At 43.8% G+C, this 21,810-nt stretch overlaps 1 protein-coding gene across 1 annotated transcript in view; it reads left to right on the top strand.

Moving 5' to 3' along the window:
* Nucleotides 1-11: 11 nt before the first annotated feature.
* The window catches only part of LOC122563521 (uncharacterized), a 100,968-nt gene continuing 79,169 nt past the window's right edge, over nucleotides 12-21,810 (top strand). The window contains exons 1-4 of the mRNA XM_087976972.1: nucleotides 12-27; nucleotides 1,271-1,389; nucleotides 4,282-4,383; nucleotides 21,073-21,186. Of these exons, the coding sequence (XP_087833098.1) occupies nucleotides 12-27; nucleotides 1,271-1,389; nucleotides 4,282-4,383; nucleotides 21,073-21,186 (351 nt within the window). The remainder of the gene's footprint in view (nucleotides 28-1,270; nucleotides 1,390-4,281; nucleotides 4,384-21,072; nucleotides 21,187-21,810) is intronic.

The raw sequence follows: 21,810 nt of genomic DNA, 5'->3' as shown, positions 1-21,810 counted from the left end.
GGGAAGGGACGATGTGGAATAATCCGGGTGAGACGGTGGCTGAGAGTTTGTCCATTTGTGCCCTCACTTTTCCGTGCAGGAGGTGGCCAGGGAAAAGCCGCGGCTTGCAAGAACGGTTCTGCAGGCCGGGCTCTCGGAAGATGAAGGCTTGCCTGCAGCTGCTCGCTCTCCAGTTCTCATGCGTTTCCAATCTCCACTCTATTCCGCGGCTTTAACGGATTGAAATAAACTGAAAGTGTATTTTGTGGAGGGGAGGAAGAAAGTTTATGAAGCCGGAGGGGAGCAAGTGTGTCAGGGTATACAGATGGGCAGGGAGAGTAGAATATGGTATTGAGGCCTTGCTATGTTTATAAATACTCTAGCTGTAATATTCATTCCTTAACTGACCTGTTCTTTTGTTAGGAAAAATAAATGTAATTTTAGAAGTAATATGTTGTAAAATATATAATATTATGTAACTGAATGTGTGATCGGAATTTTTTTGCCTGTGGTATTTTCTGTCTCATGTCAGCATGGGTAGCCCTTTGGGGAATGGACTTCTCATGAATGACTAAGGCACTGAAATGTTAACTTTTCTCGCTCCACTAGTGCTGCCAGATTGGCAACATCTTTAAGGTAGAAGGAGGAGGTCAAGAGTTTAAGGGAGGAAATTTCAACACTTAAGAGTCAGTGGCTGAAAGGTCAGCCATCAGTGAGGGAGTAATTCAAATACTTAAGAGGCAAGAATTAGGTGAGTTCAGATATCTGAGGGTAGCAGAGATATTAGATGGTGTGAGGAGGCCAGGGAGTGTTTGGACCATCTGAGCAGAATGGGAAATACTATTTAAAATTGTTAAAATGTGGCACTGGAAAAAGTACATCAGGTCAGACAGCATCTGATAAGCAAGAGAGTTGACGTTTCAGACATACCCCTTCTTTGATGCCATGTGTTATCAAGATTTGGAAATGCCAGTGTTGGACTGGGGTGTACAAAGTTAAAAATCTCTCAACACCAGGTTATAGTCCAACAGGTTTAATTGGAAGCACTAGTTTTCGGAGCGACGCTCCTTCATCAGATGGTTGTGATGGAGTGGTGCTCTGAAAGCTAGTGCTTCCAATTAAACCTGTTGGATTATAACCTGGTGTTATGTTATCAACTCTGACTCTCCAGCGTCTACAGTCATCGCTTTCTCTGAAATACTCATTAGAAATGGATGAAAACTGTAGTTTATGAAGTTGTAAATGTAGCTTTGTTTTGATGCTGGAACTGACCTCCAATACTATTTTCTAGGTACTTTTAGTGGAGGTTATGGAGGTTTTGGAGATACTGGTGCCGGAGGTGGGGGCTACTTGCAGTCACCTGGTGGGTTTGGCTCACCAGCTGGAGGCAGCCAAAGTGACAGAAAAACGGTAAGTACAGTATTTAAAAGATAGAAAATGAGAGCAGGAGTAGACCATTTGACCTGTTGAGTACTGTCTATCATTCAATGATCATGACTAAACCCTTAGTCCAGTACTCTTGCTTTCTTTGTATACCCCTTAACACCTTTTAGCCTCTAGAAATCTGTTTATTTCTTAAATACTTCCAGCGACCAAATCTCCACAGCCTTCTGAAAGAATTCTGCAGGGCACTGCCATTTGGGTGAAGAAATGTCTCCTGATATCAGTTGGAAATGGTCACCCTGTATCCTGAGACTGTAATATCCTGTTACGAAACCCCCATCTAGGGAACCAACATCTCTGCATTCAGTCTGTCTGGACCAGTCAGAATTTTGTTTCCAGGATTGAGGACTTGAGCTATAGAGAGAGGCTGAATAGACTGCGACTGTTTTCTCTGGAATGTTGGAAGCTGAAGGGTGATATTATAGAGATTTATAAAATCCTCAGGGACATGGGTAGGGGAAATAGACAAGATCTTTTCCCTGGGATGGGGGAGTCCAGGTCTAGAGGGCATCAGTTTCAGGGGAGGGAGGGAAATTTAAAAAGGACCTAAGGGGCAACATTTTCACGCAGTGGGTAGTGTGTCTATGGAATGACCTTCCAGAGGAAGTGGTGGAGGTTGGTACAGTTATAACATTTAAAAGGCATCTGGATGGGTCTATGAAAAGGAAGGGTTTAGAGGGGTATGGGCCAAGTGCTGCCAGATGGGACTTGATTAAGTTAGGATATCTGGTAAGCATGGATGAGTTGGACCAAAGGGACTGTGTCCATGCTGTACATCTTTGACTCTACTAACTCCTGCTCCTTTCCCTGTCCCCTGCCCCTTTTTTTTATTTTAAAACTCCAATGAAGCAGTTGACTGAATCACTTCTCACATGACGTTCTCAAAAGTTATCTGAAAATCAAATCCACCTCATCCACTGGATCTCCCTCCTTTTAGATTAGATTAGATTACTTACAGGGTATTAGATAACTGTTTTGACTTTGTGTAATCTTGTTGGTATTTTTCGTTCTTCATTCTTTATGATGGATGCCAGCATTTTCCCTACGACTGATAGGCTAACCTGTCTGTTATTCCTGGTTTTGCCCTTCCTCCTCTTTAAAATAATGAGGCTACATCTGCCACTCTTCAATCTGTTAGGACTGTTCCAGAATCTATTGAATTTTGGAAGACCTGCTATTTCCATGGCCACCTCATTTGGTACCCTGGGATGTACATTATCAGGCCCTCTGATATCAATTTTGAATTCAATTAATTCCAAATTTTTTTATGCCAATAGTAGTTTCTTACAATTCTTCTTCCCACTAGCCCTAACATCTCTGGAAAGTTTTTTTTTCTTGTCTTCTGTTAAGATCCAACCGACATAATTCTGTTATTGTTTTGCCATTTTCTTTTTTATTCTGTCTATATGGTGCCTATGTATCTTTTTGAAAGAACCTACTTTATAAAAGCATAGTCTGCTTTTATGTTAGTTGAACATTTACTCTTGTGCTCTATTTGTCCCCACTTGATTAACCTCTTGATTTTCCTTTGCTGAATTCTAGCCTGCTCTCAGTCCTCAGGCTTGCTACTTTCTCAAACAACTTTTTATGACTCCTCTTTGAATCTAATGCTATCTTTAATTTATTTTGTTGGTCGTGGTTGGCCTGATTTTCCTATTATGTCCTTTTACATTAAAGGATTGTCATAACTTACGCATTTTTTCCTTGCATATTAGCAATTGCCTATTACTATTGTGCCTTTTTACTCAAAACTACTCAATCTATTGTAGCTAATTCACCCCTCATACCTTTGTAGTTTCCCTTGCTTCTATTTAGGATCTGAGTTTCAGATTGGACTACTTCATTTTCTGTGCCACTTCGCACTATGGTTCTGCTTGTGGGATGCAATATAAAATTGGGTGTCAAGTGCATATTCTTTTACCCAGAACATAAAAATTGGTATTGGTCTTGTTTAAACTACCAGTGGTAAATTTGCAGAAAAATGCTACAAATTTATAGTATACTTTTACGCTTTGAAATTTAAAACTTTGCTTCAAATTATTTAAATGGAAAAAAATTCTGAAAGCTAAACAGGGTGATACCAGCATTATTGTCACAGTTTTAAGTTTTGTTTATTGGGTTTGCAGAAGTCAATCAGTAAAAATGTTAATTTATTTTGCACCATTTGGCTACTCTGACCTGTTGCAATATCAGAGTTATAATGCCCTCAGAGTAAACATTATTCTGTAATACAACTCAGCAATCAAAATGCTCACTAATCATGATTAAGTAGGAGAAAGTGAGGACTGCAGATGTTAGAGATCAGAATCGAAATGCTGCCTGACAAGCTGTGCTTTTCCAGCATCACACTTTTCAACTCTAAACATGATTAAGTGGCAAATGAATGCAATTTGGACAGGATATGGCCACGTTCCTGTTGTTCCATTTTGCGTTGCCATTTATTGCAAAGCCCTTTAATATCATAATTAAAAGCTTAGAACCACCTTCTGATCAATCCAACATTGTAATAAAAGATGAAACAGTAATTAAAATGCAGTTTAATACCCAGGGTTCCTTCAACCTACCATCCCTTCCTTGTCTCAGGAAATAGGACAAATCTATCGAGCACTATCAGCAGGTGCTCCCTAAACAATCTCCACATTTCTTTTAGATTCCCTGCAGTCCTTTTGGCCCAACAAGTCCACACCAACCTTCTGAAGAGTAACCCACCAAGACTTATGTCCCTACATTTAGAGTAATTACTTCATGGGCAGAGACATAGTCTATACATTTTATACTTTTATGATTGAACCAGTTCTCTGTTTCTGTAAACATATTTGAGATCTGCTGAATTAACATTGTTGTTCATTCTTCTATCAGAGGTCACGGGCCCAGCAAATAGTTCCTTGTACGGTGTCACAGCTAATGTCTGCTATTCAAACAGAAGAGATTTTCAGGATTGGAGAGGTGGAATTATCTCAGGTGTGTGCAAAGTTTCTAACTAATGAATATTCCAAATTCAGCAATATGATTTTGAAATTATTTCAGATTTATCAGTGAACACCATTTATTTTCATGACTTAATTTAAGGGATACAAATCTAAATATCTATTTTAGATGATATATTAAGGGCATAAAGATTTTTAAAATCCTGATACAGTCTCACTTGCCTGCTTCCCTTTTAAAGGGTTTGATTATGGGGGAGTTGGAGGGGGAGGCATGATAAGCAGTCATTAACTGAATGTGAATTAGTTTTATTTTTACTTCAATGAGAATATAACATTATAATGTGTAGTTGCCAAATTTGGATTACTTTTTACTTGCTAATCATTTTGAAAGACTGTATCCATGATTCTTTTTTCTTGAGGTTTAATCTGGTAAATATTTCTAATATAGAACTTATGTTGCTAAAAAATGACACTTTGTCAAAACTTTTCATCTTGCAAATTGTCCTGAAATGTGTAAGAGAAAGCACTTGTACTGTATTGAGAACAGGGTGTTTTTTAAACAGGGTGAAGGTTTGTGGGATGTGGGTACTGCTGGCTGGCCAGCATTATTGCCTGTTCCAAGTTGCCCTTGAGAAAGTGGTGGTGAGTTTCCATTTTTGAATTGCGGCTGTCCCTATGCTGAAGGTGGACACAGTGCCCTCAAGGAGGCAATTCCAGGAATTTTACACAGCAACAGTGAAGGAATAGTGATATATTTCCAATTCAGGGTGGTGAGTGGCTTGGAGAGGAACTTGCAGGTAATGGTGTTCTCAAGTATCTGCTGCCTTTCCTCTTTTAGATCAAAGTGGTCATGGGTTTGGAAGTTGCTGTCTAAGAATCTCATATGAATTTTTGCAGTGCATCTTGTAGATAGTACACATTGCTTCTGTAGAGCATCGGTGGTGGACGGAGTGGTTGTTTGGCAAATCAATCAGGCTGTTTGTCCTGGATAGTGTTACGCTTCTGAAGTAGGGTTGGAGCTGCACGCATTCAGGCAAGGGGAGGCATAGTAGCTCAGTGATTAGCACTGCTGCCTCACAGCACTAGGGACCCAGGTTCGATTCCAGCCTTGGGCGACTGTCTGTGTAGAGTTTGCATATTCTCCCTGTGTCTGTGTGGGTTTCCTCCGGGTGCTCTGGTTTCCTCCCACAGTCCAAAAAAAATGTGCAGGTTAGGTGAATTGGCCATGCTAAATTACCCATAGTGTTAGGTGAAGGGGTAAATGTAGAGGAATGGGTCTGGGTGGGTTGCTCTTCGGAGGGTCGGTGTGGACTTGTTGGGCCGAAGGGCCTGTTTCCACACTGTAGGGGATCTGATCTAATCAGAAAGTGGGCTGACTTGGGCAATTGTAGACAAAGGGCAGACTTGAGGAGTCAAGAGGAGAGTTACATGTGACCGTATTCTGAGCCTCTAATCTGCTCTTGTTGCCATTGTGTCTATGTGATGAGTTTAGTTGAGTTTCTTGGTAACCCCAGGTAACCTCTTGGAGAGGTGGCAGGTATAGGGGGTGTGGAAATCAATGATGGTAATCCCATTGAATGTCTCTTATTGGAGATGGTAATTGCCTGGCATTTCTGTGGCACGAATGTTACTTACAGTTGTCAGCCCAAGCCTAGATATTGTCCAGATCTTTTTGCATTTGAATGTAGACTCGTGAGTATCTGAGGAGTTGCAAATGGCACTGAACATGGTGTGATCATTGGTGAATGTCCCCCCTTCTGACCTTGTTATAATGGAGGGAAGGTCATTGATGAAGCAGCTGAAGGTGTTTGGGCCTAGGACACTACCCTGAGGAACTCCTACAGAGATGTCCTAGACCTGGGATGACTAATCTCCAACAACCACAACCATCATTGATTGCTGAGCAAATAGATTGTGTTTGGAAGAGTTGTTACTGTGTAGAATGCATCACTTAGATAATAACTTGGCAGTTGAGTGTCAGTTATGTGCTAATTAATCTAGGCAGGTTGATTCTGGTCAAGGGATTGCCCTGGGAAATGAATCTGAGAATGATTGTCTCTGTTTTAAAATTGAAGCAGGCACAGTAGATCAGAGTAGGATCAGATCCTTGAAGTACTATGGACATACTTCTCACTCTTGATTCCAAGTTGTTGTTCTTGTTAGAAACTACTGTGGAGATACATTCAGTGTTGTTTGTGGCATTTCTATGTGGAATCCATGGAATGTTGCACCTGCAGAGTATCATGGGCACTTCAAATAGAGATATCTAACATGAAAAGATAAAGGGGTTAATTATATCTCCCCCTTTTCCAGTGGAAAGCCATCTCTTTCAGGCATTTTTAACATCCTTCCAGTAATGTACAAAAGAATTATAAACTAGTTTTACCTTTGGTCTGAGTGCGATAGTGGTCGTGAGCAGAGGTGATCATGGTTGAGGTGCTATAAAATTCACAATCAATAAACCATAATTAGTTGCTCCTGCATTGTTAGCAAAATGAATAGAACGTTCCTTGAAGTAAAATAGCTAGCAAGCTGGCCAGAAGGAAAAAAATAGGAAAGGCACTTTTGCTTTGAAAGCTGCCGATGAAGTACCATCAAAAATTTCTATCAACCTGCAAAAGCCAAGAATCCTGACTTGTGTCTTTTCTGTAGTTTTGATTGTGGAGTGAAATGGGATCGTTGAAGGATTGCTGCATATTTTGGAAAGCAAATAACTTGGCATTCATTGTAAGTGCTGTTTATAGAACATAGAACATTACAGCTCAGTACAGGCCCTTCGGCCCTCGATGTTGCACCCACCAGTGAAACAAATCTGAAGCCCATCTAACCTACACTATTCCATTTTCATCCATATGTCTAACCAATGACCATTTAAATGCCCTTAAAGTTGGTGAGTCTATACTGTTGTAGGCAGGCCGTCCTACACCCCTACTACTCTCTGAGTAAAGAAACTACCTCTGACATTTGTCCTATGTCTATCACCCCTCAATTTAAAGCTATGTCCCCTCGTGGTAGCCATAACCATCCGAGGAAAAAGGGTCTTACTGTCCATCCTATCTAACCCTCTGATTATCTGATATGTCTCAATTAAGTCGCCTGTGAATCTTCTTCTCTCTAATGAAAACAGCCTCAAGTCCCTCAGCCTTTCCTTGTAGGATCTTCCCTCCAGGCAACACCTTAGTTATAACTCTTTCTTATCTAGCATACATTTCATCTGCTTGGCAGACTCAGTTACTAGCATTTTAACTTTGAATTCCATCTAAGCTTCTCTGCCCTCTGAAATATTTATCAGGATCCCACCCCCTGGCCAATCTAGGTTATATAGCTGTTTGTTGAGGCAGTAGTTGTGTAGTTTGCCGATGAGCTGAAGCAAAGGACTATGTGCAAATGGAGATTAACTGGCATGGACTAGTGACCAATTATTGACAAAAGCCATCTGCATGCGAACGATTATGATCGATTCCTAGGTAACTGTACAGCTAGGTCCTGTAAGCAAACTAGTCAGGAGCCATCAGACCAGTGCAAGTTCAGGGGCTATTTTCTCTGCAAAAAACAAAACAATTTTTAATCCTAAATAAAACCAGTTTATTTTTCCTTCGGTGGCTATAAGCTATGACTTTTGAACCACAGAGATTGATCCATATATATTTTGGGCTGATTTATTTCATTTAATAAATCATAAACTCATACGTTTGTTTGCTTGGCTAAATTGGACCTTTTTAAAACTTGAAATCATTTTAGTCTGGGAGGAGGGATTGCTACCTTAGTGGATGGTTTTCTAAATTAATCTTGCAACCAAAGAAGGGGGCAGGTGAATAAAGTAGGGAGTGGGCTCATCTTAATAATTTGGGATATCTGTCTGGAACTGTAGAACATACAACAGTACAGGCCCTTCGGCCCTCGATGTTGTGCTGGTCTTCTATCCTTCTGTAAGGTCAGACCAAACTACATACCCTTCATTGTACTAGCTTCCATGTGCCTATCTGAGTTGCTTAAATGACCCTAATGTATCTAACTCTACTACCACTACTGGCATGTGCCCACCACCCTGTAAAGAACCTAACTCTAACATCTTCCCTAAATGGTTCTCCAGTTGCCTTAAAATATGCTCTCCCATGATAGACATTTTTGTCATAGGAAAAAGTCTCTGTCTATCTATGCCTCTTGTCAATCTACAACAGCCCTCCAAACTATTCACAAGTCCTCCAACCTTTGTGTTATTGGCAAACTAATAACTCATCCTTCCACTTCGTCATGCAAGTCATTTATAAAAATCATAAAGTGCAGAGATCCCAGAACCGATCCCTGCAGAACACCATTGGTCAGCAAGCTCCAGGCTGAATACTTTCCATTTCCCATCATCCTCTGTCTTCTATGGGCCAGCCAATTCTGAATCCAGACAGCCAGATCTCCCTGTATCCTATGCCTCCTTACTTTCTGAATGAGGGGAAGCTTATCAAACACCTTGCTAAAATCCCTATGTACCAAATCCACTGCTCTACCTTCAGTATTTTGTCACATCCTCAAAGAATCCAATAAGATTTGTGAGCATGACCTGCACCACTCAAAGCAATGCTGACTATCTCTAATCAAACTATGGTTTTCCAAGTAATCACAAATCCTGTCTCTCTGAATTCTGTCCAATACTTTGTCCACCACTGACGTAAGACTGACCAGTCTGTAATTCCCAGGATCAGAGTTGCGACTGTGGTGCTGGAAATGCACAGCAGGACAGGCAGCATCCGAGGAGCAGGAGAATCAATGTTTTGGACATAAGACCTTCATCAGGAATGAGGCTTGTGGACCGGGGTTGGCTGAGAGCTAAATTGAGGTGGGGGGCTAGGGGGAAGGTAGCTGAGAATGCCATGGGTAGATGAAGATGGGTGGGAAGGTGATAGGTCGGAGAGGAGGGTGAAGCAGATAGATGGGAAAGTCAATGGACAGGTCAAGAGAGCGGTGCCGAGTTGGAGGCTTTGGACTAGGATAAGGTGGGATGAAGGGGAAATGAGGAAACTGGTGAAATCCACGTTAATCCCATTTGGTTGCAGGGTCTCAAGGTGGAAGATGAGGCTTTCTTCTTCCAGGCCTCGTGTGATAAGAGTTTGACGATGGAGGAGGCCCAGGATCTGCCTGTCCTTTGGGGAGTGGGAGGGGGAGTTGAAGTGTTCAGCCACTGAGCGGTGGAGTTGGTTGGTGCGTGTGTCTGGGAGATGTTCTCTGAAATGATCCGCAAGTTGAATTCCTGTCTCCTCGAAGTAGATACGGCAGATAACATTAGAGTCAGAGAGTCATAGAGATGTATAGCATGGAAACAGACCCTTCGGTCCAATCAGTCCATGCCGACCAGATATCCCAACCCAGTCTAGTCCCACCTGCCAGCATCCGGCCCATATCCCTCCAAACCCTTCCCATTCATATACCCACCCAAATGCCTTTTAAATGTTGCAATTATTCCAGCCTCCACCACTTCCTCTGGCAGCTCAGTCCATACATGTATCACCCAATGTTGGTATGCAAGGATCATTTGGGGCCTTGAATGGAGGTGAGGGGGTGGTGTGAGCACAGATTTTGCAGCCCCTGCAGTGGCAGGGGAAGGTGCTGAGAGTGGGGTGAAGGCTGGTGGGGGCCATGGATCTGACAGATTGAATGGTTTCTCTGAAATGCTGATAGGGGTAGGGAGAGAAATATATCCCTAATGGTGGGGTCTTTGTAGTGGCAGAGGATGATGTGATGTATACTGAGGTTGGTGGGTTGAAGGTGAGAACCAGGGAGGGTTCGGTCCTTGTTGTGTTGACAGGGGTGGGGTTTAAGGGCAGAGGTGCGGGAAGTGGAGGAGATGCACTGAAGGGCATTGTCGACCACTTGGAGGGGAAATTGCGGTCTTCGAAGAAGGAGGCTATTTGGGATTTTCTATGGTGGAATTGGTCATCCTGGGAATACATGAGTTGAAGGATTGGGAATAAAGCATTTTTACAGGAGGTGCGAAGGGAGGAGGTGTAGTCCAGGTAGCTGTGGGAGTCCGTGGGTTTTTAGTACATGTACGTGGTTAGTTGGTTGCCAGAGATGGAGAGGTACAGGAAGGGGAGGGAGGTGTCCAAGATGATCCAGGTGAATTTGAGATCTGTGTGAAAGTGAAGTTGATAAACTGTTCAACCTCCTCATGGGAGCACGAGGTAGCACTGATACAGTCATCGATGTAACAGAGCATATGGTGGAGGATGATTTCTTTGTAGCTGCAGATTATTCCATGTACCCGACAAAGAGGCAGGCATAGCTGGGGCCCATGCGGGTGCCCCTTTGTTTCAGGTGAGGACCAGTTCGACCAGGCAGATGAGGGTGTCAATGGAAGGGTTCTGGTTGGGATGACATAAGAGGAAGAAATGGAGTGCTTTGTCATGGCAGGTCCCAGTATTATCTCTGTTCCCTTTCTTGAACTAGGGGATAACATTTGCCACCCTCCAATCACCTGGCACTACTCCAATGGACAGGTGAGGATGCAAAGATCATTGCCAAAGGGCAGCAATCTCTTCCCTTGCTTCCTGTAGTAACCTTGGCTATATCCTGTCTGACCCAGGAGACTTGTCTATCCTTATGTTTTCAAAATTTTCAGCGCATCCTCCTTCTTAACATCAACCTGTTCATGCATATCAGCCTGTTTCATGCTGTCTTCAGAAATGTCAAGGTCTGTCTCAGTAGTGAGTATTGAAGTAAACTATTCATTAAGGACCTCCACTACCTCCTCTGACTCCTGGCACAAGTTCCCTCCACTTTCCCTGATCAGACCTCCCCTCACTCCAGCCACCCTCTTGTTCCTTGCAAGTGTAGAATGCCTGAGGGTATTCCTTAATCCTATCCGTTAAAGCTTTTTCATGCCTCCTTCTAGCTCTCCTAAGTCTATTCTTGAGTTCCTTTCTGGATACCTTGTAACCCTCTAGAGCCCTGTCTGATCCTTGCCTCCTCAATCTTCAGTAAGCTTCCTTCTTCCTCTTCACCAATGCTCCACATCCGTTGTCACCCAGGGTTCCTTCAACCTATCATCCCTTCCTTGTCTCAGGAAGTAGGACAAATCTATCGAGCACTATCAGTAGGTGCTCCCTAAACAACCTCCACATTTCTTTTAGATTCCCTACAGTCCTTTTGGCCCAACAAGTCCACACCAACCTTCTGAAAAGTAACCCACCAAGACTTATGTCCCTACATTTACCCCGACTAATGCACCTAACACTATGGACAGTTTAGCATGGCCAATTCACCTGATCTGCACATCTTTTGGAATATTGGAGGAAACCCACGCAAACATGGGGAGCATGTGCAAACACCACACAGACAGACAGTCACCCAAGGTGGGAATCGAAACCAGGTCGCTGGCACTGTGAGGCAGCAGTGCTAACCACTGTGCCACCATGTCGCCTTTTTTTTCCTGTGTGTACTGGAGTACAGTACAAAAATCAACAAGAAAAACATTTGTTGTGCATTTGCCTGAGACCATCTGTTTTCAATTTAGGCACCCCATAACTGCTTAATAGCAGCGTACTTCCTCCTCCCCCAATTAATACTTTCCTTACCATTTGCTCCTATACCCCTCGCCATGACTATAAGAATTGTGATCGTTATTACCGAAATGCTCTCCCACAGATAGATCTGACACCTGATCTCGTTTGTTGCCAAGCACCAAATCCAATATGGCCTCCCCTCTCGTCGGCCTATCTACATATTGCATCAGGAATCCTTCCTGGATGCACCTGACAAAAACTGCTCCATCCAAACTCCTTGAACTAAGGAGGATCCAATCAATTTTAGGGAAGTTGAAATCATCCATGGCAACAACCCTGTTATTTCTGCACCTTTCCAGAGTCTGTCTCCTAATCTGCTTCTCTGTATCTCTTTTGCTATTGGGGGATCTGTAGAAAACTCCCAATGAAGTGACTGTTCCTTTCCTGTTTCTGATTTCCACCCATATGGGCTCTGTAAACAAACCCTCCTTGACAACCTCCCTTTCTGCAGCTGTGATACCATCCTTCATGAGCAATGCCACTCCCCCACCTCTTTACCCAAGCCCCCCCCCATACCTTTTAAAACATCTGAACCCTGGAACATTCAACAACCATTCCTGCCCCTGTGATATCCATGTCTCTGTAATAGCCACAACATCACAGTTCCAAGTACTGTGGCTATTGTACTCTTTAAGTTCATCACCCTTATTCCTGATACTACTTGTGTTAAAACAGACACACTTCAACCCATTACACTGACTGCATCTTTGCCATATCAACTGTCTATCCTTCCTCTCTCACTCTCTGCAAGTTGTATCTGGCTGTTCGCTTGCTACTCCATCCTCAGATCTGTAGCTCCAGTTCCTACCCCCCTGCTAAACTAGTATAAACCTCCCAGCATACTTATTGTATGCTGGAATGATCACAAGGGATCCCTGCACTGTCTGCCTATTCCCTTGCCCTTTCCTGACAGTTACCCAGCTACCTTTATCCTTAACGTAGGTGTGATGGCCTCCCTATAACTCCTGTCTATCAACCCTGCTCCCCCCAGCCTTCAGACTGATCCAAAGTTTATCCAGCTCCAGTTCCCTAATGCAGTCTGTGAGGAGCTGGACTTGGGTGCGCTTCTTGCAGGCGAAGTCAGCAGGGATACCATTGGTGACCCTTACCTCCTTCATACTGCTAGAGGAGCATGCAACTGCCCTAGCCTCCATCCCCTCTGCTCTAAGTTGCCAAGAGAGATTGAATAAGTAAGAAAACATACTTACCTTACTAACCCTCCAGATGAACCTTCATTCTGAGAGTCTATGCCCTCTGATCCTAGACCCTCCCCTGAGGTGAAATATTCTTTCAGCATTTCCCTTATAGACCCTCCCCTGAGGTGAAATATTCTTTCAGCATTTCCCTTATCAAATGCCTTAAGAATTCCGTGTGTTTCAATGAAATCACCTCTCATCGTTCTGAATTCCAATAAGTGGATCTCCATCTGTTTAACCTTTTGCTCCATACCAGGGATCCTAACAACATAAAAACGAGGAGCAGGAGTAGGCAGTCCAGCCCTTTGAGCCTGCTCCTCCATTCAATAAGATCATAGCTGATCTTTTCATGGACTCAGATCCACTTGTCCGCGTTCTCACCATGTCCCTTAATTCCTTTATTGTTCAAAAAAAACTACCTTCGCTGTAAAAACATTTATGAAGTACTTCACTGGGCAAGGAACTCCATCGATCAACAATCCTCTGGGAGAAGAAGTTCATTCTCAATTCAGTCCTAGATCTGCTACCTCTAATCTTGATGTTCTGCTGTCTTGTCCTAGCTTCACCTGACAGTGGGAATGTTCTAGAGTGATGCTCGTAAAGCACAGGAGGTCAGACAGCATCCGCAGAGCAGGAAAATCGACGTTTCGGGCAAAAGCTCATCATCAGGTCAGGCTTCATTCCTGCTCCTTGGATGCTGCCTGACCTGCTGTGCTTTTCCAGCACCACTCTAATCTTGACTCTAATCTCCAGCATCTCCAGTACCCACTTCTGCCTAGTGGGAACATATTCTCTACTTCTATCTTATTGACTCCCTTCATACTTTTATATAAATCTCCTGAATTCCAATGAATTTAATCCCAGTCTACTCAGTCTCTCAAGTCAACCCCCTCAACTCCGGAATCAATCCAGTGAACCTCTTCTGCACCCCCTCCAGTGCCAGTGCATCCTTTCTCAAGTAAGGAGACCAAAAATGCGCCTCACCAGCACCTTGTTCAACTGCAACGTAACCTCTCTGCTTTTAAACTCAATCCCTTCAGCAATGAAGGACAAAATTCCATTTGCCTTCCTAAGAGCTTGTACCTGCAGACCAACCTTCAGTGTATCATCCCAGCGAGCCTCCTCTGAACTGCCTTCAATGAAATGACATCATATCAGGTATGGAGGGTTTGTTATAAGGAAAGGCTGGGATATCTTTCACTGGAGGGTAGGAGATTGAAAGGTGACCTGATAGAAGTTTATAAAATAATAAAAGATATAGATAGAGTTGTTGGTCGTTGGCTTTTCTCTAAAATCTGGAATTACATTTTTAACGCGAGAGCAGTGCGACAATGCTGTCACTTTTTAGAAAGGTTATTTTGTCCTTGGGTTTTTTTCTCTCCGAAGAGAGGTCATAATGGTAGAGCTGCCAAAGAGGCTAGTTTTAACAATGGAAGTGGTGGATGCAGGTACAATTACAATGATTTAAAAGACATTTGATACTGTTTATCAATAGGAAAGGTTTGAAGCTATATGGGGCAGGGGCAGGCAGATGGGACTAGTTTGGTTTGGGATTATATTTGGCACGGACTGGTTGGATCAAAGGTCTGTTTCCGTGCTGTATGACTATAAATAAGGGGACCAGAACTGCTCACCGTACTCCAGATGTGGTCTCACCGGCACCTTGTATGCTTGCAGTATTTTTTGTCTACTCTGATACTTCAGTTTCCTTGAAATAAGGGCCAACATTCTACTGGCCTTCCTGGTTACCTACTGCACCTGTGTGCTAGCTTTGTTTAATTCACCAGAACTTCCTTTTTGTGTTGCAGCTTCCTGCAATTTTTTGCCATTTAAGTAATATTCTGTTCTCCTGTTTTCTTTTCCAAAATAAACAATTTCACATTTTCCTCCATTTGCCAACTTTTTGTCCATTTACTTAACTTGTGAATATCTCTGTAAACTGTATCCCTCTTACAACTTGTTTTTCCATGTTTGTATTATATGCAAATTTGGCAACAGTAAATCCACATCCTGTTAGTGTGATGTGAGTTATATAGGCCATGTGTCTGAAAGACTGGTGAATTGTCAAACAGCATATCACTTTGAACTGTTTGCAACAAAGTACTTGCTGTACCCAACCAACAAGCTTGTGTAACCTGAAAACATGAGAACAGTATTTGCTAAATTAACATGTGTTTGAAGGATTGCATTGACAAGCATTTTAAAGTTTAGTTGATCTTGCAGTGTGGCAGACTTGTGTATGCTGGTAGCCACTTATTCATACACAAGACCCAGTTCTTTGCAGACAAAAAGAACACGTGCACACATTGTATCTGTTTCAACTCAACAAGTGAGAGGCATTCTTTGAGTCATTTCTTAGGGCAGTGTTTTGATCAGTCAAACAGTTTAAACAGAGCTTGGAATGTAACTGTCAGTTCTTGTCTAACTGCTGTAATCTCCATAACGATGCCTCTCTCAATCAGAGTCCATTCTCCAAGTACTCTGCACTCTGCTGATAAACAGCAAACTTTGTTTGAAGTGGAACTCTTGATAAACTGTCAAACGTTATATGCCTGAAATACCTTTAAGTTTATTGTATCATCATGATGTCTGAGTAGTCAGTTGAGTGCAAGGTAAAAAGGCTCTCTGCCAGTATCATTTAAGGCAAGGGTGTGGTATTATTCGATTTATGCTGTAAATGAAGTATAGGTGTGTACCCCCAGCATTAGGCTTCTAACACTTGTGAGAAACAAAACTCACATATTAATAAATTTCAGTACGAGTCAAAATCTGAAGCAGTGAGTTTTATTGATACGTACTTGCAAGAACGGGTGCCTAACGAGTAAGCACCCTGATCTGAGGGTTAAATTCTGATTTATGTTGTTCAGCTGTGTCTCTCGGTCCTCCCCTTTTACCCCATTGGTTACTTTGACTGGAGCGCATAGCCTATCATAAGCTCTAGCTTCACTCCACCTTTGTCTAGCTTCTCTCCGCCTCTGTTTACTTCTCCCATTACTCTAAGCCTGTCGCCCCTTACTCTTATTTATTTCACTCCTTATGTGTGACTATCCTGGCATAGTTTGCTGTCTTCGTGCGATCATCCTGCCAAACTAAATTCCATCCGTTGGCCACATCCCTCCTGCGATTAGCACACTATTCTCCTGTTACTGGTACATCCCGCTACACGGTCGCTCTGCCCTATTAGTCAGAGATAATTCTACCTGTTTTCACTTCTCACTGTTTAGTATTGGCATGCGCAGCCTAATTTTATAATGTTAGCTTTTACAGAAGCACCACCTGTTCCCTTATTCTGCACAATTTTAACCCTATACCTTACACACTTAAGTGCTTTCACATTTATTATGTGGACCTTTTTGATCAACCAATACACTATTAGTCCCATAGATGCTGGTTAATAAAATATTTGCTGTAGTATAAAATGTTTTTCATTTATATTGGTACTTTTGCAAACTGTCCTGATGAGTGCAAGATAAAAAGCTTTGACTATCATTCCTCAGCAGTGCTCTTATTGTACAGTTGCAAGGGAGAGGTTAGAAAGGTTTGTATGCAGTTATTTGGATACGAAATGTTCAAAATAGAATTGTCTCTGAACCCTTAATAGCTGTTAAATGTGAAGTAGTTAAGTTTTTTTAAAATACACTTATTAAGTGTATTGCCGGAGAAATGGGGTTGTAGTTAACTTTATAAAAATTGAAAAAACTGCAGATGCTGCAAATCTGAAACAAAAACAGAAGTTGCTGGAAAAGCTCAGCAGGTCTGGTAGCATCTGTGAAGTGGAGATGAAGGTGTTGGACTGGAGTGGACAAAGTCAAAAATCATACAACACTGGGTTATAGTCCAACAGGTTTATTTGAAAACAAGCTTCTGGAGATCAGCTCCTTCAGGTATTAATGAGGGAGGATATGTTGGACACCATTTATAAGTAAAATATGGAGAAATCTGTTAACATTTCCGGTCTGGTGACCCTTCCTCAGAACTGATGGTAGCTAGGAAAACGTTGGTATTTATGCAGAAGATAGGGTTGGAGATGAGGTAAGGAGTGGACAATAGATGGGGATAGAGCCCAATAAGAAAAGAGCAGTTGGATAGACAAAGGAGTAGATTCTGGATTAGTGGTGCTGGAAGAGCACAGCAGTTCAGGCAGCATCCAAGGAGCTTCAAAATCGACATTTCGGGCAAAAGCCCTTCATCAGGAATAAAGGCAGAGAGCCTGAAGTGTGGAGAGATAAGCTAGAGGGGGGTGGGGGTGGGGAGAAAGTAGCATAAGAGTACAATAGGTGAGTGGGGGAGGGGATGAAGGTGATAGGTCAGGGAGGAGAGGGTGGAGTGGATAGGTGGAAAAGGAGCTGGGCAGGTCGGACAAGTCTGGACAAGTCATGGGGACAGTGCTGAGCTGGAAGTTTTGGAACTAGGGTGAGGTGGGGGAAGGGGAAATGAGGAAACTGTTGAAGTCCACATTGATGCCCTGGGGTTGAAGTGTTCCGAGGCGGAAGATGAGGCGTTCTTCCTCCAGGCGTCTGGTGGTGAGGGAGTGGCGGTGAAGGAGGCCCAGGACCTCCATGTCCTCGGCAGAATGGGAGGGGGAGTTGAAATGTTGGGCCACGGAGCGGTGTGGTTGATTGGTGCGGGTGTCCCGGAGATGTTCCCTAAAGCGCTCTGCTAGGAGGCACCCAGTCTCCCCAATGTAGAGGAGACCACATCGGGAGCAACGGATACAATAAATGATATTAGTGGATGTGCAGGTAAAACTTTGATGGATTTTAAAGGCTCCTTTAGTGCCTTGGATAGAGGTGAGGGAGGAGGTGTGGGCGCAGGTTTTACAGTTCCTGCGGTGGCAGGAGAAAGTGCCAGGATGGGAGGGTGGGTTGTAGGGGGGCGTGGACCTGACCAGGTAGTCACGGAGGGAACGGTCTTTGCGGAAGGCGGAAAGGGGTGGGGAGGGAAATATATCCCTGGTGGTGGGGTCTTTTTGGAGGTGGCAGAAATGTCGGCGGATGATTTGGTTTATGCGAAGGTTGGTAGGGTGGAAGGTGAACACCAGGGGCGTTCTGTCCTTGTTACGTTTGGAGGGGTGGGGTCTGAGGGTGGAGGTGCGGGATGTGGACGAGATGCGTTGGAGGGCATCTTTAACCACGTGGGAAGGGAAATTGCGGTCTCTAAAGAAGGAGGCCATCTGGTGTGTTCTGTGGTAGAACTGGTCCTCCTGGGAGCAGATACTGCAGAGGCGGAGGAATTGGGAACACGGGATGGCATTTTTGCAAGAGGTAGGGTGGGAAGAGGTGTAATCCAGGTAGCTGTGGGAATCGGTGGGTTTGTAAAAAATGTCAGTGTCAAGTCGGTCGTCGTTAATAGCGATGGAGAGGTCCAGGAAGGGGAGGGAGGTGTCAGAGATGGTCCAGGTAAATTTAAGGTCAGGGTGGAATGAGTTGGTAAAGTTGATGAATTGCTCAACCTCCTCGCGGGAGCACGAGGTGGCGCCAATGCAGTCATCAATGTAGCGAAGGAAGAGGTGGGAAGTGGTGCCGGTGTAATTACGGAAGATCAACTGTTCTACGTAGCCAACAAAGAGACAGGCATAGCTTGGGCCCATACGTGTGCCCATGGCTACCCCTTTGGTCTGGAGGAGGTGGGAGGATTCGAAGGAGAAATTGTTAAGGGTGAGGACCAGTTGTGCCAAACGAATGAGAGTGTTGGTGGAAGGGTACTGTTGGGGACGTCTGGAGAGGAAACAACGGAGGGCCTGGAGGCCCTGGTCATGGCGGATGGAGGTGCAGAGGGATTGGATATCCATGGTGAAGATGAGGCGTTGGGGGCCGGGGAAACGGAAGTTTTGGGGGAGGTGGAGGGCGTGGGTGGTGTCTCGAACGTATGTGGGGAGTTCCTGGACTAGGGGGGATAGGACAGTGTCGAGGTAGATAGAGATCAGTTCGGTGGGGCAGGAGCATGCTGAGACAATGGGTCGGCCAGGGTGGTCAGGCTTGTGGATCTTGGGAAGGAGGTAGAACCGGGCAGTGCGGGGTTCCCGGACTATGAGGTTGGAAGCTGTGGGTGGGAGATCTCCTGAGGTGATGAGGTTGTGTATGGTCTGGGAGATGATGGTTTGGTGATGGGGGGTGGGGTCATGGTCGAGGGGGCAGTAGGAAGAGGTGTCCTCGTTGATGTTTGGCTTCAGCGGTGTAGAGGTCAGTGCGCCAGACTACCACTGCACCCCCTTTATCCGCTGGCTTGATGGTGAGGTTGGGATTGGAGCAGAGGGATTGGAGGGCTGCGTGTTGTGAGGGTGAGAGGTTGGAGTGGGGAAGGGAGGTAGACAAGTTGAGGCGGTTAATGTCCCGGCGGCAGTTGGAAATGAAGAGGTCAAGGGCAGATAATAGGCCAGCGCGGGGTGTCCAGGTGGATGCAGTGTGTTGGAGGTGGGCGAACGGGTCCTCGGAAGGTGGGCGGGAATCCTGATTATGAAAGTAAGCTCGGAGGCGGAGGCAATGGAAGAATTGTTCGACATCACGGCGTGTATTAAATTCATTGATGCGTGGAAGGAGGGGTATGTTAGGTGAGTCTTTTCCTGAGGACTGATCGTTCATCCTCAGTGAGGGGGAGATCTGGAGGGATGGTGAAAACTCGGCAGGGCTGGGAGCTGGGATCTGGTGTGGGTGTGGAGCTGGGAGTGGGGGCGGAACCTGTAACTGGAGTGGGTGTGATGGTGGGGGGAATGGGGGTGGAGTCATGAGCAGGGGTAGTGTTCCCCTCGGGGTTCTGGGGGGTGGGGGATAGTGACAGTGGGATAATGATCTGTCTCAGACAGTAAATAGCTCTTAATGGAGACAGTTAATGGCACTCTCCTAGCCAGATTGTTATGCACTCCTTTGTCTAGTCAACGGCTTCTCTCTTTCTTTGGGCTCGATTTCCACCTATCATTTACTCCTTACCTCATCCCATAACCTATCTTCATATAAACCAACACTTTTTAAAAAAATTTCCCCTTTTGTATTTTGATTTAATCCCTGCCCATCCTTTCACTTTTTTGGTCAGTCAGCCTTTCCTTTTGTTGAGAAGGGCACGGCTTGTCACTGGCCACTTGGGGGTTTCCTTCCTGGTGGTGGAATATGAATAAAGATTTATGCACTTGTTGTTCTTTACTGTGCCCTCCACCTACACACACACGAAATGGCTGCTGGGGAATAAAAACAATATATATTTTTCTCCAGGAGATTAGAATCTCCTCAGTTCAGGGGACTGACTCCGAGCTGCCCGGCCATTGCCAGTGTACTGTGTGGAAGAAATCAGTTCTCCGGAGTAGAAGACATTGCCTTATGTTTTTCTTCTTTGTTGCTGTGTTTCTGGGGCTCTTTTTTTTAAGAGAAAAAGACAAAAGAAAATATAAACAGATTTAGAATCTCTTTAGTTAATGGGACTAAATCCAAGTTTTTAAAATAAATTTTTCTAGCTACCCTTCACTTTTAGGAAGAGTCAATGGACCTGAAACGTTAGCTCTGATTTTTCTTCACAGATGCTGCCTGACCTGCTGAGCTTTCCCAGCAGCTTCTGTTTTTGTTTGTGATTAACTTAATGCTCCTATTGTGGTATGGGAGCTTAGAATGGTACGGTGGCTCAGCGGTTAGCACTGCTGCCTCACAGCACCAGGCTCTCCAGTTCAGTTCCAGCCTTGAGCATCAGTCTGTGTGGAGTTTGCATGTTCTCCCCATGTCTGTGTGGGTTTGCTCCGGTTTCCTTCCACAGTCCAAAGATGTGCAGGTTAGGTGAATTGGCCATGCTAAAATTGCCTCTAGTGGTGTGGACTTGTTGGGCTGAAGGGCCTGCTTCCACACTGGAGGGAATCTAATCAAAAAAATGATTGAGATTTTAGTATATAAAATATTCCTTGATTATAAATAACAACATATAGCTTTTGTTTTATTACCTCTGTAGTAGATTTCTTCTAACATTGAGCTTTACAGATGTGTTTTATTTTCTTAGGTAACTATGGTTGGCATGATCAAAGATGCAGAAAAAGCACCAACAAACATTTTGTACAAATTGGATGACATGGCTGCACCCCCTATGGATGTAAGACAGTGGGTAGATACTGATGTAAGTAAATGAATTTTTCATGTATCTTGTCATCCCTGATGATGCCATCAAAGTTTTATTTCATCATTGACCAGGAACACTTTTTAAGTGTAGATAATGTTTGAAATCTCAGATACTTCAAGAATAAAGTGATGAGTTTCCAGGATTTTGAACAAACAAAAATCCATTCTACTATATAAAGTTAGAATGGTAACACAACCTTCAAGGTATAGAATGTGCACTCTGGTTTTCAGAATTGATGAGGTAAATATGGATAACAGGCAAACATTAGTTAAGCTCATTTCAGTATATCAAATAGCATGTGTGAGTATCCTGCAGATTTCTTAACAACCTACCCGAGACATTAGTGACACTAAATTGCCAAATTTAATTTAAAACTCAACAAATCATTCAAATTGCACAAATCTAGCTTTCAAGCTCCCTCAAATTGCTACATTATGTCATATCTCAATTTCAACACATGTCCTGGCAGTTCACTCCTTTCCTTGGGACTGCCCTCCTTGATACTTTAGACCACACACTAGCACATTCTCACTCATGAGCACAATTCTAGCTTTACAACAGATTCTCTAAAGGTTCCTGCAAGCTCCAATATTTCTCAGCTATACCAGCAAATATCGTTCA

The sequence above is a fragment of the Chiloscyllium plagiosum genome, unplaced genomic scaffold (assembly GCF_037043375.1).
Source record: "Chiloscyllium plagiosum isolate Xiang-an unplaced genomic scaffold, Cpla_swu_hap1 HiC_scaffold_30, whole genome shotgun sequence".
NCBI classification, from domain to species: Eukaryota; Metazoa; Chordata; class Chondrichthyes; order Orectolobiformes; family Hemiscylliidae; genus Chiloscyllium; species Chiloscyllium plagiosum.
This window is presented reverse-complemented; position numbering and strand designations above follow the sequence as displayed.